At 36.7% G+C, this 19588-nt stretch overlaps 1 protein-coding gene across 1 annotated transcript in view; it reads right to left on the bottom strand.

Annotated features, from left to right (window-relative positions):
- Positions 1 to 1389: 1389 nt before the first annotated feature.
- Positions 1390 to 19588, bottom strand: part of baiap2l1b (BAR/IMD domain containing adaptor protein 2 like 1b) — a 73716-nt gene continuing 55517 nt past the window's right edge. The window contains exons 11-14 of the mRNA XM_084421078.1: positions 16896 to 16955; positions 13358 to 13526; positions 5811 to 5851; positions 1390 to 2433 (exon numbers count right to left, since the gene is read on the bottom strand). Coding sequence (XP_084277204.1) covers positions 2361 to 2433; positions 5811 to 5851; positions 13358 to 13526; positions 16896 to 16955 — 343 coding nt within the window. The 3' untranslated portion in view covers positions 1390 to 2360. The remainder of the gene's footprint in view (positions 2434 to 5810; positions 5852 to 13357; positions 13527 to 16895; positions 16956 to 19588) is intronic.

Raw genomic sequence — 19588 nt, 5'->3', positions numbered from 1 at the left:
ATCATTAGGATATTAAGTAAAGATCATGTTCCATGAAGACATTTTGTAAATTTCCTACCGTAAATATATAAAACATGTATTTTTGTGAGTGAATGCAGCACAATCGCCAACATAAATGAACAACTTTAAAGGAGATTTTCTCAATGTTTTGATTTCTTTGCTCCTTCAGATTGCAGATTTAATAATAAGATTTAACTAATATTGTCATATCCTGACAAACCAGCTTATTTAAGGTAAGAAAGTGTAAAAAAAAAAAAAAAAAGTACCCATGTGACTGGTTTTGTGGTCCAGGGTCACATGTTTTGAAGAATTCAATTCCATGTAATTGATCAAAAGTGACTATTTTACAAAATATTTCTATTTGAAAAAAATGCTGTTGAATAAATTAACTTTATATTCATCAAAGAATCCTGAAAAAAAAAAAAAAAAAATGTATCATGGTTTACAGTTTTCAACATTAATAATAGTAAGAAATGTTTCTGAAATATTTTTTGGTCAAACAAATGCATCTTTGGGTGAGTATAAGAGACTTCTTTCAAACCAAGATACGCACCGAACCTTCATGTGTGTGTAGCGTTTCTCCCCTAATATACACCGTTCCAAATGATTATGCAAGTGACATATCAGTACAATAAACATTCAGATTTTAGCTTTTCAAAGAAAGTGTTTGTTTTATTTTATCTTTTTAGATAACTGGTATCAAACTCAGACAGGTTTGTTAAATAGTTTGCCAGGTCTTCGGTAAATGGAAATGTTCCACATTATCACAGTTCTCGTGGTCAAATAAACATTGCATAAAAAGAGAGGCCAAATACAATTCTATTTTGTATTTTTGTGCACTAATAACTATGTAATGTCATATTTATTAAAACCAAGTATAAATTTTGAGTTAATCTTTTACACATTTTTACATGTATTCCAAAATAATAACTAAAGGCAGTAACAATTAAAAAAAAAAAAAAAAAAAATTATATATATATAATTTTTTTTTGATATTTTTAATTTATTTATATATTTTTTATATATATTTTTTTATTTATTTAGATTTATTTATATATATATATATATATATATAATTTTTTTTTATATATATATTTTTTTTTTATTTATATAGATATTTTTATAGATATTTTGTGAACTACTGTTCAGCTTTTCTTTTTAATTGTCAACTTTTTTTTCAGCAGTCATCAAGATTGTACACACTGGTCCAGTTTGATTTCGATGTGACAAAGCGGTGTTATTTAAATGACGAATTAAATGAGAACGCGCACGAAATCAAGAACCAATCATATCCCATTATAACGATCACATCCAATCATAGCGCGATGGAGTGCTTGCAATATTTAGTTGCAATATTACGCTCATATTTTAACACTAACACACACACACTTAGAAAGAAAATATTTTTATTTTCATACAGCAATGATCTACAAGATCTCAGGCCAACAAGTGCATTGATACAATCAAAGCCAAAATTGAATAGTTTCCCCGAAGCAGAAGATAAATAAATCACTATCCACACTGACCGACAATGGATCGTCATGGATCACTACGCTGATAAAAGCAAAGTAAAAGAAATCAGATAAAAGATAAAATCAGCTAAAAACGCTCGTGTTGGATGGTGTTGTCGTCTTCCGGGTCAAACTTAACAGTTCCTAAAAGGCCAGCTGAGCGAGTTAGCCAGCTAACTCTGGTAAACATGCTTACATAAACATGGCTCTCCTTTCCAATCTACGACCTTCACTGGGATCACAACGCTTTCACTCACTTCACGCTCAGGAATCCATCAGGTCGAGCTCATTCATCCCACTGGTTACCAGGATAATTTGGGCTCAACTGTTTTAAAGAATAAAATGACCAGTTCAGACAACACCTGAAATAAGTAGAATTTTTGTCAACAGCATTTCGGTTCACGTCACTATCATCAGGACACCTTGCTGCTAAAGCAGGTTCCCATCTAGTGTCAATATAAAATACAACTTTTGACAACGATTTGAAAAAGTTAAGAGCACACTCATATTCTCTCGTGTATTTACAGACTACCTGCCTTTAGTGATCCTTACAGCTAAATGCATACACATTGATTCTTTCTCTATATACACACACATTCAAGATGTATATATAACTAGTATATATTATCTCTCTCTCTCTCTCTCTTTCCCTCACACAGAGAGAGAGAGAGAGAGGAGGTTAAGGGGGACAGGTATAAATAGTGGTTCAACAGTATGCAGTGTCTGTGTGCTTCAGTGTGTTACTGTGAATCCCAGCATCCTCAGCAGAGGGTCTCTGTCTGACTCCAGCAAGCCCTGTGGGGAATGTGTGTGTTCACTGCAGTGCATGAAGGCCAGCTGTGGTGTCGATCAGATGGCGGGGGCTGATCTGTCGTTGGTGACCGTGGGCCGAAGTTTTACCGTAGCGAATGGATTTCCTGCCCTGCAGACACACAAGACTGTTACTCTGGCTGGTCGTATGCAACGGCAGATTTGAAGAACGTTTATAATACCTATAATACCTTTTAATGACACTTATGTGACTTTTCCTACTTCATACTTAAAAGTACAAAAAAAGTGCCAAACTTAGGCAAAAATGTATTTCTTGATGATCTGAAAATGTCTAAATACCAATTCAAAAGCAAAACATGTGAAAAAAAAAACTATTTTAGGGAGTGGAAATGGCTAATGGCATCTGCCACCACCTACTGGTCATAGTTGTAATTTCATTTATTTAAGTGTTTTTTTTTTTTTTTTTTGCCACCAAGTGTTGGTTTTCCTACATCTTGAAACTTTTACAAATGGGAACAATCTTTGAAAGACAAACGAATCATGTTTTTGGTCATCACATTAAAAATAACATTTAAATTGGATAATATTTACAGCGTTGAAGTGCTGCAGAAAAGTGTGAATCACTTGAAAGCCCTTGAAAAGCGCTTGAATTTCACTCTCAAAATGTTGTACGAACGCCTGAGATGAATAATGTAAGAAACATTCGACTATTTCTTCTGCAATGTCATGGTTACAGTTAGCGTTACTACATTAAATCCATGGTGAATGTTGGTGATTTGTGGATTCAAAAGCCTTGTTCGTTCATGGCACAATGTTCCTCACGGTTTCTGACGTCAGCGTCAAAATGCACGTCAAACAGAGGTGGACAAAGTACACAACTTCCTTACTTGAGTGAAAGTACAGATACTACTGGTCAAATATTACTCCGTTACAAGTAAAAGTTGTAAAGACTGATTTTTACTTAAAGGTGCTGTATGTAACTTTTTTTATAAAATGAATCCTTTTTTTATTGCCCGTCTGTGAAGGGGTTGTAATCACACATTACAATGATCCACTTTTCGCGTTTTTCTATTACCTCTGAAGGCCAGTATTCCTATTTTTATGTGAAGTCTCCGGGTCGGATTTTCTGCGAAATCCACCGGATGTGACGTGCATGCGCGCTCCCGAGCCTCTCCGTTTTATATATACAGTCTATTGCGACGGCACTGCAGCTAACGACATGGAGTCTGATAACACCAAAAAACGACCTGCCTCCAGCACAACACAGACTCCAACACAAACTCCAAAAAAAAAAGAAAAAAAAAAGGACGAAAACACGGATCAACATTGGCAGAGCGTTTGAATTATGGAGAGACCTCCGCTTTGTTTTAGGTATAAAAACAGACCCTGAGTTGGCTTTCATCCTTTTGGACAGGTAAGCTAACAATACTAAGTTCAAAGCATGTAAAATATATTGTGATTTTGTGCTTTAGTTGGCTCAAGTTAGACATCATTAGTTCGCCAGCTAACGCCGACCATTTGCTAACGTTATCTGATGTGAAAGACTACAGTTGTAACTTTATTGCTTTTCACGAGCACGAGCGCTGTTGTTGCAATCTGAAACATCACCGCTAGAGGCCGCTGGATCCTACATACAGCACCTTTTACTTAAGTAAAAGTACAGAAGTACTCGTTTTTAAAAGTACTTAAGTATCAAAAGTAAATGTCAATGCATTGTTTTATTATTGTTGCATTGTTGTATGTAATACTTACAGTACCTTATGCTGTTGAATCTATGTCTGCCTTCCTACCCTCATATCAATATCACATGTATTTCTAGACCACAGTTCCAGTAGTGGGATTGAATGTGAGATTGAATAAGTCACTCAATAACGTCCACAATGGTTTCGGACACCCAAAATGGCTGTTCCCTCAAATAGTGCCCTATTTAATGTTTTTTGGCTTTTAGTATGAATATGTTAGCCTTACTGTTATCTATAAGCTAGTGTGCTCCAAAACAATGACAAAATTCGCATTTAGAAGACCAAACCCAACGTTGAAAATGAAAATCAGGTTGATGTCAGAATCCAACGTCAGATTGACGTTAATCTCCAACGTTGGACAGACGTTGTATTGTGGTTGAAAATGAAAATCGTGTTGACGCCAGAAACCAACATCAATCGTGTTCTGATGTCAACCTGACTTTAATTTCCAACCAAAATGCAACCAAAATCATCCCCTGACTGACGTTACTACTTTCTACTCGAGGACCTTGACAGAAATGTAGTGGAGTAACGTTAAAGGGATACTCCACTTTTTTTTGGAAATAGGCTAATTTTACAACTCCCCCAGAGTTAAACAGTTGAGTTTTACCGTTTTCGAATCCATTCAGCCGATCTCCGGGTCTGGCGGTACCACTTTTAGCATAGCTTAGCATAATGAATTGAACCGGACAAGACCATTAGCATCTCTCTCAAAAAAATTTACAGAGTTTCGATATTTTTCCGTAATGATATGACGCAGCACCTGATAATAGTCCCCAGCTCAGTAGCCTATTATCAGGCGGCATGCGCTGCGTCATATCATTACGCCTGCTTCACCCATGGTACGGCAGCAAAGTTTCTTGATTATTATGCATGAATGAGAGTATAGTTCTTAGCCATATCAGCCTAGAAAATCGCAACTTTTCATTTTCCGTCGGTCTTAGTACACGATGTAACTACAGAAGAGTCAAGTTTTAAATAGGAAAAATATCGAAACTCTTTGTTATTTTTTTTTGAGAGAGATGCTAATGGTCTTGTCCGGTTCAATTCATTATGCTAAGCTATGCTAAAAGTGGTACCGCCAGACCCGGAGATCGGCTGAATGGATTCGAAAACGGTAAAACTCAACTGTTTAACTCTGGGGGAGTTGTAAAATGAGCCTATTTCCAAAAAAAGTGGAGTATCCCTTTAAAGTAAAAAGTTTCCAGAAATAATAATGCTCAAGTAAAGTACAGATACTCAAAAAGTGTACTTAAGTACAGTACTCAAGTAAATGTACTTTGTTACTGTCCACCTCTGGTTGGGCAACGTGGTGGTGGCACCAGTGCAACCACTAACAACATTTTGTCACATCGGCATAAAAAAAAAAAAAAAAGGTCTCAGTGTGGAGCCATGTATGCAGACTCCAGATGACGTCATCGGCGCACAATGTCAAAGGCCATTTCTGGGATATTTTGGGTTCATTTGGAGACATGTCATCCATCTTTTAATTTTTTTTTCCTCAACAGTCTAGTCTGGTTCTGAATAGTTAAAAGTGTGTTGCTATGCAGTTTATGGGGTGGTTACTTAGCCCCAAAACTACGATATTTTAGTGTGTCAAGATAATTCATTTTTTCCCCCATTATTCAGCAAGAGATGAAAGTCCTAAGCCTGTGTGGCTGCTCTCGACTGATTGGAAGTGAATAAATCACTGTCAAAAAATCTTTTAATTGCATATCAATTCGCCAGTTGAGTCACATCACAAGGCATCGATGACAGACAACAAACATGATCCATTAATACTCACCCAAAAATAGGATGCTTCGGCAGCCCGTTTGACAGAGGGACCTACAGGACACAAAGAGCAGAACACGTCACACATCTACAGAGTAGACCTCGATCTATGAGCTCAGTGATTAGCAGAACGTGTTCATCTCACTGGGCGAATAACATTTAAGAGCTGTGAATAAAACAGCAGTCTGAGAAAGACACTCATTCTAGCAGTACTGTACAGTTTATACTCTATACTCAAAAACAAGTATGTGAATGAATGAGTATGCAACAAGAAAAGTTTTGAATAGTCATGTGCTTCTTTGTTGTTACTTGACCTCATTTTGTTCCATGTTTAATTCAGCAAGTGGAATAGTAAAAAAAAAAAAAAAAAAAAAACATATTTGTGACGCACGGGTATATTTGTGGCAATAGCCAACAATACATTGTATGGGTCAAAATTATCAATTTTTCTTTTATGCCAAAAATCATTAGGATATTAAGTAAAGATCATGTTCCATGAAGACATTTTGTAAATTTCCTACCATAAATATGTAAAACATGTATTTGTGTGAGTGAATGCAGCACAATCGCCAACATAAATGAACAACTTTAAAGGAGATTTTCTCAATGTTTCAATTTTTTTTGCTCCTTCAGATTCCAGATCTTCAGTCTATAGTTGTATCTCGGCCTAATATTGTCCTATCCTAAACCACACATCAATGGAAAGCTTATTTATTCAGCTTTCATGTGGTATATAAATCTCAATTTCAAAAAAAATTCCCATGTGACTGGTTTTGTGGTCCAGGGTCACAAACATTTGTCTATTTAATCCAATTTTGTGCATGCATTTCTTAACATTTGGATGTCTAATCAGCATGAAACATGATCCATTGCTTCTGGTTCCTTTAAATCACACACTGGAAATGGAGGGTCAAGTTGAGTGCACTGCATTGTGGGATACAGTGTGCTTTGGATGTACATTTTGGCAAATGTAGTAGATAATTTATGTATTCCATGCATACTGAAATTTTTCATAATGTGCAGTTTACACTAATATAACGCAGACATATTCTGAGTAGTATGGTGGTGCGCTATCAATCGGCCCTAAACGTCAATAAAAGAAACATCAGAGCTGGTCTAAATAGTGTGGAAGGTCAGACATTCCTACATTCAGGTTTGATGTCTAACAGGAATAGTTGAGCTCACTGAATGTCTGGAATCTAGCCCTGCTGGAAACACGAGTACGTTAAAGCTGTGTGACTGTTGTGACGGGTATGAAAGAAGCGCACGCGATCTGATTACCGTCATCAGGTAAGAGTGCAGAAAACTGAAAGTGTCAGCTGAGAGCGAGTCTTTCATTGGCTGTAAATGCTGTCTAGGACTTTGCGTGCACGTTTATGCCTCAGCCGCTGTCACATGCATATGCAAAACGCATGCATAAGAGACGGAATCAATAAACAAAGCAATACTCAAAATATCACAAGATGCAAATTTAAAAGCAGACATAACCACCTAGAACCACAACACAATGTTTTAGTTTACTGACTGATGTCAAGAGTCCATCCACTAATCTCTGTGATCTTCTGGCCTGCCGAGACGACTTCAGTGTCGGGCTGCGTGATAGAGCGGAATAAAATCGTGACAAAAATCAAAGGCTGGGATTTAATTGAAAAATATATGCTCCGTGTGTTTCAGAGTGTTCTTTGACACACGAGCAGCTCGTGATCGGGCTTGATACACAGAAAGTGCTGCTACACACAAACTCATCTCGGCACTGAGTCGCTTTTAATGTGCAATTGGGACGCAACATGCGCCGACCATCTTCACATTACTTGCAATGAGAAGCTTTAAGGGCTCCATGCAGTGTTTTAATCAAAATTAACTGATGGTTTAATATTTGAAAATGAATTATGGCAGCCAAAATGATCAGGATTGTAATTTTACATTTATACTGTAATATATAAAAAAAAAAGTTTTCTTCAATACTATTTTTTTATGTTACACTTATATATCATAATAGTAATATTCCTTGTTTTGTTAAATAGTTTTACTTAATATTAATAATTGTTATTACTATTGTCATATATAATAAATATTTGCTTTTTTTGGGGGGCAAAATAGTGCAGCTCTACAAACAAGGACAGCAAATCTGGAGCTTTAGAAAAAATGAAATCAGATTTTCTGATTGGAAATGAAATAATTAAAACAGCCATAAATATTAGTATTGTAATTTTAGTCATACTGTGAAATAAACCTGTATTTTATAAAATACTCTTTTTATTTTACAGAGAAATATTACAATAGTAGTGTTCCCTGTTTTGTTTAAGATTTTTTTAGTTAGTAATAATAATAATAATATTAACCGTTTTTATCAGAAAAATCTCCAGAAAACGTGCAGCTCTACTTCAGTCTCTCCTTTGTTGTAAATCTGTGGGATTTTTTTTGCTCAAAACCCTGAATCTGATCAACTCTGACACAATTTGAGGCATCATTCATGTTGAATTTAAGTGATTTGCTGAAATGCATAGCCTTGAGTATGAGTAACAGCAGTACTTGAGTAATAGTGTGTGTGTGTGTGTGTGTGATCTGCGCAGAGCCGGTCTCCACCAGAGGGCAGTTGTGCACCTCACTAACCGAACACAGGCAACAGATGCCTCTTCATTCACTTAGTGGGCATCTGGCATCATATCGATCCACTGCTGTCGTCCAGCTGTGCATATTCAGCAAGATCTTGTCTATATCATCAACATGGACATATAAATCGTCTTAATCTGGTTAGACACTACTTTGTGTTCTTGTACCATCCGGTAAGACTGCAGTCGTGCGTTCAGGCGTGGTCTCTTTCATGGCTACAGTGTCATTGAAAAACAGTGAAATTCACATCTATTGTCAGTCTTGCATCAGTCTCTGCGGTTTTCTTTTTATTTCACACACACTCAGAAAGCCAAGTAGGGAGCATTTTTTCACAATGCCTTCTTCACCTGTAAATAAAACACTGTGTGTGTGTGTGTGTGTGGAAAAATACAGCCTCTGCTTCGCTTGAACAGGAAGATCTCCTTTCCTGCTTAACAGCCACTAATACAGGGAAGCTTTTACGAAGAAGTGTCCGTGTTAACCCCGGCTTTCCAGGCTGGATAGACGAGCTTGGCTTGAGTAACTGCATGGCACGAGTCCCTCGCCAAGCCTCGGCAGGGAGGACAGGTGCCGAACAACAGGGCTTCACACCTACAGGTCTGGCTCTATTGTGTGCGCAGTATCAGGAGGTGAGCCACAGTCGTGGTGCCGACGGGGCAAATTAATGCGTGGACCTGCGAGGAGCAGGTTTCAAGTTGAAGTCCGTGTGGAATTCCATCGGAAAGGTTGAGCCGTGGCCCGGATGTAAGTGTGTGTATGTGTGTGACGGGAGGCCGAGGCTGGCTTGGCCGAGGATTTGGTGAGCGATTAATATTTCACCGCGTCCAGAGAGAGCAGTATCCACTTTCACAGCCTGGCCATTGACACCCGCACCCCACAAATATCACAAATCAGGGCTTCCTCCAAGCAAATAACACTTTTGCAGAGGCATTAGACCTCATTAAATGAACAGCCCTGGAAAGAGTTCACGCGTCTCATTAGACTAGCCCTACCACTAACATTAGCATAATACAACAGATATGGACCGTGACAAGACGCAGTGCTGGTGTTGCGTTGCTGGCTTTACGTAACGCGCTGCTCGTGTGAAAATCGATGTGGGCGCAATAACTTCTGGGAATAAACAAAACAGCATCATTTACATCCATTGGTGGGAACGTGTCCCTGCCCACAGTTCTGCCTCGTGCGTTTGCATGCATGCAAATAAAATGGGCTACCGTGTTTTAGGATATCTTGTCATGTTAGAAACGTCATACGCTAGCTGCATACTCAAAAGATGCGATTTCAGATTCAGTGAGAAGTAATTACTTTGTGCATGTTAGAAAAGTATTTACTACATTCGTCAGAATATTGTTCATTCGGACGCGCACTTCAGAATCTTGCCAGGTTCACCCGGGTACTTTTCACCTAGTTTTATGAATACCGTGAATTCTCATATAGTATTTTCACATGCTGTTTTTCGCCTACTATACAGTAGAGAAACTTGCAATTTTCAGATCTAAAGCTGCCTTCCCCCCCCCCGACTATCACCCACATCACACGTAATTACAATTGTGACCGTTTGAAAAGTATGTTCTATATCAACCTTATTTTTCTAAGCTATTTTCTGTGAATGTGCGAGATTATTAGCTGCTATAGGTAAATATTCACTATGGTAAATATATCACTATTCACTTGTTCACTATGGAAACTAAATCAAAGCATATACTCATTTAACAATTATTTAAAAAAAAAATGTATCATAATTATTCATAACTTAGAAATAGAATAACGTTTTAGTGGGAAAAATATTGGTACAGTAATTCTTACTTCTTCGCTAATCTCATAGTTTTGATTAGAACGCATCACATCCTAGCTGAACAAGTATTTCAACGCACCCGAGGCTCAAGTCAGATCCAATAATTCTGCATACGCATATGATCATAACTCCATGCAGCTCCCGGAGGCATATAACCATTCGACAAAAAAAGCAGAGTGCATTCAAAACGTTTAATAACAAGTTTCTGTGCTTCTGAACTGGAACTACCTGTGATTTAATGCTTTGGCTTCCAGCCAGTCTGAATCGAGTTTTCAGTCAGACCATGGCATAATACTGTAGTCAAATTAATGTTCCAAGAGGTCCGCTCTCGATATTTCCTTTCCAGGGAAAGTCCAGACATTACTTTTATGGAATAGTTATAAAATTTCCATCGGGGCAGCAGTAGTACTTTGTAAAAGAAAAAAAAAGATCAGCATTAGGGATATACCCCAAGCCGAATACCATGTTCGGAAAGGAAATTACACTAGATTTCAATCCTTTTGCGTTCTCTTACAATTATATAGTTGGGTAATTATATTATTAATTTGAGGGCATCAGGGAGCCCATATCAATATGCTATTAAATCGCTTGAATGCACACTCCATTTTTAAGCGCAGAGCGGTAGACTATGATGCAAATAATATTTAACTAATATTATTTAGGTTACCCTTATTTACTGATATTTATTTCAATGTTTTACAGGTTGTAGTGTGTTTTTCACTGATGGACGTGCTAAAATAAACACGCACATCTGTTACATACACATACATATACATATACACACACACATACATATACATATATATATATATATATATATATATATATATATATATATATATATATATATATATACATACACATATATATGGAGAGTTCAGATGCAAAAGCCTCTAAGTGCCATCTGAAATTTTCTTCTTGAATGATCATTTTTATCAAACTCGTATATTTAAGTTCAGTAATTTCACTTAAATGACAATTAATAGGTCATTTTCATTGCAATTTAAGCGAAATTACTGAACTTAAATATACAAGCTTGATAAAAATGATCATTCAAGAAGAAATTTTCAGATGGCACTTAGAGGCTTTTGCATCTGAACTCTTCATATATTTATATATACAGTACCAGTCAAAAGTTTGGAAACATTACTATTTTTAATGTTTTTGAAAGAAGTCTCTTATGCTCATCAAGCCTGCAGTTAAAAAAAAAAAAAAAAAAAAAAAAAAAACTGTAATATTATGAAATATTATTACAATTTAAAATAATGGTTCTCTTTTTTAATATACTTTAAAATGTAATTTATTTTTGTGATCCAAAGCTGAATTTTCATCAGCAAGTACTCCAGTCTTTGGTGTCTTATGATCCTTCAGAAATCATTCTAATATGCTGATTTATGATCAATGTTGGAAACAGTTGTGCTGCTTAATATTTTTTTATAACCTGAGATACTTTTTTCAGGATTATTTGATGAATAAAAAGTTAAAAAGAACTGTATTTATTTAGAATAGAAATCTTTTGTAACAATATACACTACCGTTCAAAAGTTTGGGAACAATAATTTTATTTTTTTTTAAGAAATTAGTACTTTAATTCAAAAAGGATGCGTTAAATTGATAAAAGGTGATGGTAACGATTTATATTGTTAGAAATGTTTTTATTTTGAATAAATGCTGTTTTTATGAATAAATGCTGTTAACGTTTTACTCATCAATGAATCCTGAAAAAAGTATTCCAAAAAAATATATTAAACAGCACAACTGTTTCCATCATTGATAATAACTGAGTATCAAATCATCATATTAGAATGATTTCTGAAGGATCATAAGACACCAAAGACTGGAGTACTTGCTGATGAAAATTCAGCTTTGCATCACAAAAATAAATTACATTTTAAAATATATTAAAAAAAGAGAACCATTATTTTAAATTGTAATAATATTTCATAATATTACTGTGTTTTTTTTTTTTAACTGCAGGCTTGATGAGCATAAGAGACTTCTTGCAAAAGCATTAAAAATAGTAGTGTTTCCAAACTTTTGACTGGTACTGTATATATATATATATATATATATCAGGTATTGCTTCTCAGGTCATGTTGTCCGGTGTAAACATAGTCAAGCAATATGGTGCATTAATAGAGTTCAACTGATGTGTGGTCACATGTCACAGGTTTGTAGGCGTGTGTGTTTACATCAGCCATTTTACAACAGATTCAAAATGCGTCCAATCTTTTTATCATGCAGTTTTAGATCTTGGTTTTAAACAAGTGCTTCATAATGTGAAGCTGGTTTTTGCTCATATGTCAGACATATCATTTATTTTGTTATGAATAATCTTATATTTGGGTTTGCAGCTTTTAAGTTACTTATTTATGTAGTAGTTACTTATTTATTACTTATTTATTTATTAAGTTACTTAATTATTTATGTAGATATTACATAACATAACCACGTAGATGTTATTAGTACATGCTTATGTAATAAATGCATTTGGGAGTTGAATTTCCAGCAAAACTTGCATTAGTCATACTGCCCTATCTCCCACTCCCATTACAATTTGTAATATGATCTGTCAGCTACATCTGCCGAACAACGACTCGGTCTCATGAGGTCAAAATAAACAGTGGGATTGGTGGGTTTGAATGGGTAGATTTCTTTGCCACTCAGGTGTCACTCGTCTATGTGAGCAGTTTGGATTTAGCTTTGCTCCACCGGCAATCCTCTTTAAAGTGATCCTGATCCTCTGATCCACTCAGACACAAGGACCATGACTGTATACAAGGCACGGCCTGTGACACATTTATACCCACACCTATACCTGAGAGGACTTCACATGAGCCTCAATTGTTCTGAGCTAAATCAAATGAACACAGCCTACCCTATTAATAACAGCATTTAGAGCTTACATAGACTTGTACTTTTTGATGCTTGCCAATGGAAACTCACAGCCATGATGCTATGTGTCCTGGGAGGTTATTTACACCCTCTCACCACAGTTCAATGTAAGTAAATGTGATCTTTTGGCCTATTTTAATCGCCGGCGGGACGACAACCAGAAGTCAAACAAAGATCAACCATAATCTGAACTATAAAGTGATCATTCAGTGTGTGTATAGGGGGGAGAGATGAGGAGGAAGATGAAGAAGACTGACCGAGTTTTCAGTGTGTGGGGTGTATGTCTGCATCAGACTCTTGGTGGAGTTTCTCCTGACGGGCGGATCGCTGTAGTCCGCTGGAGGCAGAACCATCGCGTAGTCCTCTGGGTCCTGCTGCATGAGGTTGGCCACGCTCTTACTGCGCATCGGAGGGTTTCCAGCAATACTGCAACAAACAATCAAGTCACCATCAGAACACTTGATCCTTATCCTTTATCCTTCTGCATTTATTACTCTTAACAAATAATGTATAGTGAATACACAGTTCAATGTTATAAGCTTTGGGTGGTATAAAGGGAATCAACGGTGGCCAAGAGAGCTCAATGCGCTGCGACTGAAGAAAACATGCAAATCAAAAAACAAAAACAAAAAAAACACCAACAAATTAAGAAAACATCAGTTTGACAACGTACAGCAAATATACTCACAATGCAACCAAATACAGAAACACACTGCAAATACTCACATACAATCAGGATGTTAAAATTTGCAGCGCGTTTGGTTGCATTTTAAATATTTGCAGCATGTTTTTGTATTTGGTTACATTGTGAATATTTGCAATGTGTTTCTGGTTTTGGTTGCGTAGTGAGTATTTGCAGCACGTTTTCTGTATTTGGTTGCATTGTGAGTATTTGCAGTGTGTTTCTGTGTTTGGCTGCGTTGTGAATATTTGAAGTGTGTTTCTGGTTTTGGTTGCGTAGTGAGTATTTGCAGCACGTTTTCTGTATTTGGTTGCATTGTGAGTATTTGCAGTGCGTTTCTTTATTTGGTTGCGTTGTGAATATTTGCAGTGTGTTTCTGGTTTTGGTTGCATTGTGAGTATTTGAAGTGTGTTTGTTTGGTTGCGTTGTGAATATTTGCAGTGTGTTTCTGGTTTTGGTTGCATTGTGAGTATTTGAAGTGTGTTTCTGGTTTTGGTTGCGTAGTGAGTATTTGCAGCACGTTTTCTGTATTTGGTTGCATTGTGAGTATTTGCAGTGCGTTTCTTTATTTGGTTGCGTTGTGAATATTTGCAGTGTGTTTCTGGTTTTGGTTGCATTGTGAGTATTTGAAGTGTGTTTGTTTGGTTGCGTTGTGAATATTTGCAGTGCGTTTCTGGTTTTGGTTGCATTGTGAATATTTGCAGTGCGTTTCTGGTTTTGGTTGCATTGTGAATATTTGCAGTGTGTTTCTGGTTTTGGTTGCATTGTGAATATTTGCAGTGCGTTTCTGGTTTTGGTTGCATTGTGAATATTTGCAGTGTGTTTCTGGTTTTGGTTGCATTGTGAGTATTTGCAGTGCGTTTCTGGTTTTGGTTGCATTGTGAATATTTGCAGTGTGTTTCTGGTTTTGGTTGCATTGTGAGTATTTGAAGTGTGTTTGTTTGGTTGTGTTGTGAATATTTGTCATGTGTATTTGTTTGGTTGTGTTGTGAATATTTGTCATGTGTGTTTATTTGGTTGCGTTGTGAGTATCTGCAGCGCGTTTCTGTACTTGGTTACGTCGTGAGCGTTTGCAGTGTATTTCCAACATGCTACCATTCATAATCAGCAACACAAAAGGCTTTTTGATCAGGCATTACAGGGACCCCTCAGGGTCCAAGGGGAAAGGATTTCAGATTTCATTTGACATCAGAAAGCATCAAGTCTTGTGTTCTTCAAGCAAACATCAGCTGAGGTAGATGCATGATCTTACCTTACACACACACAGTACACTGTGAATAACGTCAGTGGGAAAGAGCACAGGGGATTAGAAGTCTTATAAAGCACGCCTGGGTCAGTCCGGGTAAGCCTATTTCTAGTGGTTCACTCTCTGCTGACAGCATGACAGTCAGAGAGTGTGGAAAATCTGCAGCTAATCAAATAATTGAACCAAAAACCTGTCATCATTTACTCTCCCGCATGTTGTTCCAAACCTGTAGGAACTGTCAAACAGAAAAGACGATATTTTGAACAATATTGGTAAACAAACTTTTTCGGTTCCCATTGACTTCCATTATATTTTTTGGGCCATTCGATGGAAGTCAATGGGAACCGATTCCTTCAGAATATATTCCTTTGTTTTTGGAACAACATCAGGGTGAGTAAATGACAGAATTGAATTTTTTTGGGTGGAGTATACCAATGCTATTTATGTTATTAAAACATTGCTCTGTTTATTTGAGCCAGACACAGCAATACTGCATTGACTGTTCAAGTGGACAGGGCCTGAATTTCGCTTTGGAAAATGGGGGGGAATTCCCGCCTTAGGTGATTCTTATGGGGGGTATTTATTTTTTTATTACATTTATCTCACCTAAATGTTTGCTCACTCATTGTGTTTTTACAATGGGGTAATTTCGTTGTTAAGAGTTTACACAACACAGGGAAGCTTGATTTTAATATCTGAATTAAATTGAAAAAAGGAGCACAAATAAATACAATAGTACAAATAAAGAGAAATAAAGAAAAGTTTTTAGGTCTAACACTAGCATTACTGAGTAAAGTAATCAAATGTAAACTAACACGGTTTAGTTTAGTTAAACTAAAAGACTAAAATAGGTATTTTAGTCCTGACTAAATTAAATACATAGGCTATTAATCCTCATTTCTTACAATTAAAGCTATCTTTTGTTGTTTTATCAACATTACTGACAGACACATGTTGTCACTTTAAGAGCTAGTGCGTGGATCCATTATACTATTTTCATTATGCGTTTTATGTTTATTTAAGACATAACCGACTGTGTTTACGAGGATACTCGCCAAGACCGGAATTTTGACATAATTTAATACAAATGAAATCGCTAAAATCCACTAAAAATAACTCACTGCGAGCTGTTTGTGACGCGGCCTTATTTATGTGCGAAGAGAAAACCATCTTTCAGAGAGCGCGCAAGACCTGAATAGTAAAAAAAAATATATATAATAATATCGCTTGAATGTTTAAATAGCTAAGACTTAAAAAGACGGGCAAATTATAAACTTTAGTGACGATGCAACACTGCGGCGCTTGCCTTGTGCAACCCATTTAGACAGAGAGAGAGAGAGAGAGAGAGAGAGAGAGAGAGAGAGAGAGAGAGAGAGAGAGAGAGAGAGAGAGAGAGAGAGAGAGAAATTGCGTCTCGCAGAAAATGATTTTATAATCTGTGTAGATTCATTGACTCATACAACCTACATGCTAAAGTGAATGAATGTTTGCGGGAATTTCCTCGCATTAAAAGTGAGAGACCTGCGAGAACATTTAAAATGATGTGCAATACCCGCGCCAAAATTCGAGCCCTAAATGGATATGGGGAGTGTTCAGGAAACCTGTTTGAAAACACACACGGCTTTTTTTTTGTTTGTTTTTTTGTCAAGCTTCTTTCCCGCCTTTTGTTGATCCACGCAATACAGAAAGAATCTAAAATCTGAGGATGTGTTTTTTGAGATAATGGCTGTAAACGTCTTAAAATAGGGCTTGACTGCTGTGAAGCTTGTGTTTCCTTCTCTTCCGAGGCGCAGCGATCGGTATCAGAGCTAATCAGGACAACAAAGAACCGTGTTAGTGTGTGTGTGTGTGTGTGGTTTCTGATTACCTGTTATTTACTGCTGGCTCTGTGAATGCACGACAGTAAGATGATGGAAACCAGCCCCGCCTGTAAAAACACACACAGACAGACAGACAGCATAAACCACTAAAATGGAAAAAAGAGTGGATGCTTTTATCTGTTATACATGCTATAATGTCCACACTGTGTTTACTGAACACAGTCTGGACATTCTGGGACATAAAAACACAGAGAGAAGCGTTTTGAAAGCAATTCTCAGAAAGGAAATCCAAGTGTGAGGTCATCAAATGCACATAGCCTGTCGTTACTTCAAACACAATGGCAGTGTTTGTCTTGGTGTGAGCGTTCTCCTCAGGACTTTATGTTCTTATAATCTGAGGGAATGTAAATATAGATAGGAAACTCTATTACTAGAATGGCCTCCACCCCTGATAGGCACGGGGAAAGACAAATAGCGTCTTGTATGGAGGTTTATGTACTCTTTTGAAGTTATATATGACTTTTTCAGATTTTTTCGAAAGGCTCTATGTTTAATGTTTTATATTATATCTGATACATCAGGCTTTCATGGCTCGTCTAGTATGATATAGTGAGAGTAATGAAGCTCAAACTAGAGGGGAAAAAAACACCTCACTTTTATTCAGAGACCAAAACTGAGCAAAAATATGCATTGTAATATATGTTTATTATTTGGTGCAGTTGCTGATATTCATAGGGTCAAAAAGTATGATGAAATCCTGATATCTTGTGATGTAAATCAGTGAGATCTTTATAACGGTATAGCAGATCCTTATAAAATGCATATAAATATCAGTAGTCAGATGGTTTTTAAATGCTTAGGTTTTATGATTAAAGCTCTGTAGGTTTAAAACATATAATGCAATGCAATACAATGATGATTGAGAGATGGACAGATACACATTGCTCAAAAGCCTGAAGGATCACATTTGATAAATTTTGAAGAGTTTTTTTGTAAACTTGTTTAAAGAATTGCTTTAGTCTAGTAAAACACTCATCTCGTAATAGGAATAGATTATATTTCATCTTGAAATATAACTAACACTATAAAAGTTAGTATATATATATATATATATATATATATATATATATATTAGGGGTGTCGCAATATACCGGTATTGACGATAATCGTGATATTCAAAGCATGAAATATCGACATCATGTTAATTTAGAGCAATACAATATACCGGCATTGGCGATATTGGCGTTTTCTAGACGCAGCGCTCGTCCGCGCCCGCGCAGCTAGAGTGAAACACTCTGTCCACACCCGAAAAAAGTAAGCTGAGCTCGCCAGTATTAACAACAGAGTTCTTCGGCTTCAAAGAAAACAGCACCTTAGAGGTGGTCGCACACCGGACGAGAAGCGCAGCGCCACGTCTTTAAAATTCGAACACATTCTGTATGAGTGTACACACACCGGACGAGAAGCACAGCGCGGTTCTATTCGGCGTCTGTCCGCGGCGCCCAGCAACGGCTCAGGACCTTGTTCAAAATCCTGCTGCGACACAGAGCGCAGAAAAAAGTGTTCAGATCACAGACTCAGCAACTATTGTATTTAATTGTACAGTATAATCATAACATAGTTCAGACATTATCTCAATTCCATAATGTCCTTAAACATAATGATATTGCTGGCCATAAACTGAGAAAGTGCGTGTCCGGTGTGCAATACCTCGAGTTGTCATAGACGCGACGCGGCTATTATTTTACTAGTCATCATGGAATGGGAAACGTGACATTAACTGTTAACAGGGGGTTTCTGTGTTCATATATTTAATAAAGGGTGATTATTAAAATTAAGAACCCCGTTTTCTTTACTCATCTTATTTTTGTATTTGTATTTGCACTTGGTTTTTTTATTCAAATCTGCTATCTGCATGACTTTATTGGCGCCAGTGCAACAACAGGTTTAAGAGCTTTTCAGTTCTTCAGGAAACCTTCAGACAGTGTTTGGCTTCAGTTTGAAACCAGATAAACTTCACATGCTTGTCTTCCTTCACAAAAATTTGCCATAGATTGAGTATCCCCCCCCAATAGATTCTAAAGATATCGCGATATATTGATATCGTGAATTCTTTTGGCCACAATAACCGTGGTGTGAAAAATCTAACATCGTGACAGCCCTAATATATATATATATATATATTTTTTTTTTAAATCAGTAAAGCTTTCACAGTGTAAATACGTGTGAACCACGACCTGAAGAGGGACGCATTTACAATTGCACTAAAAGGTATTTTACTTGCTGAAAACATATAAACTATAAATCAGATGACAGAAGATTGTGTGCAACAGGTTTTTCAGCAAAGTAAAAAAAAAAAAAAGAAAGAAAAAAAAAGATCAGAGAAGCATTTTATGTTCTTAAAAGGACTGTATTGGCTAGTTTTGTAGAAAATCATCTGTGCTGATTCTTTCAAGAACGTAGAAACCAAATTGGTCTGAAGACCTTATAGTGTATCCAGCAAATAACTCTACACTACAGAGCTTTACTGGTTTAAAATTAAAACATGGAAGAAAAAATGTGAGGGAAATTGTTAAGGGAAACGCCGCCATTTCGCAATAGTTTTTTATCGACATTTATAAAATATTGCAGTAAAATATTGCAGTAAAATATTGCAGTAAAATATCACAGTTGTAAGGCTGGTGCCAGTGTGTCTGGTCGACCCCTCGATGAAACAAAAGGCCCTCCTGAGAATTAAAGG

The sequence above is a fragment of the Rutilus rutilus genome, assembly GCF_951802725.1.
Source record: "Rutilus rutilus genome assembly, chromosome: 1".
NCBI lineage: Eukaryota > Metazoa > Chordata > Actinopteri > Cypriniformes > Leuciscidae > Rutilus > Rutilus rutilus.
The sequence above is the reverse complement of the archived record's forward strand: the minus strand, read 5'-3'. Positions and strand labels throughout refer to the sequence as shown.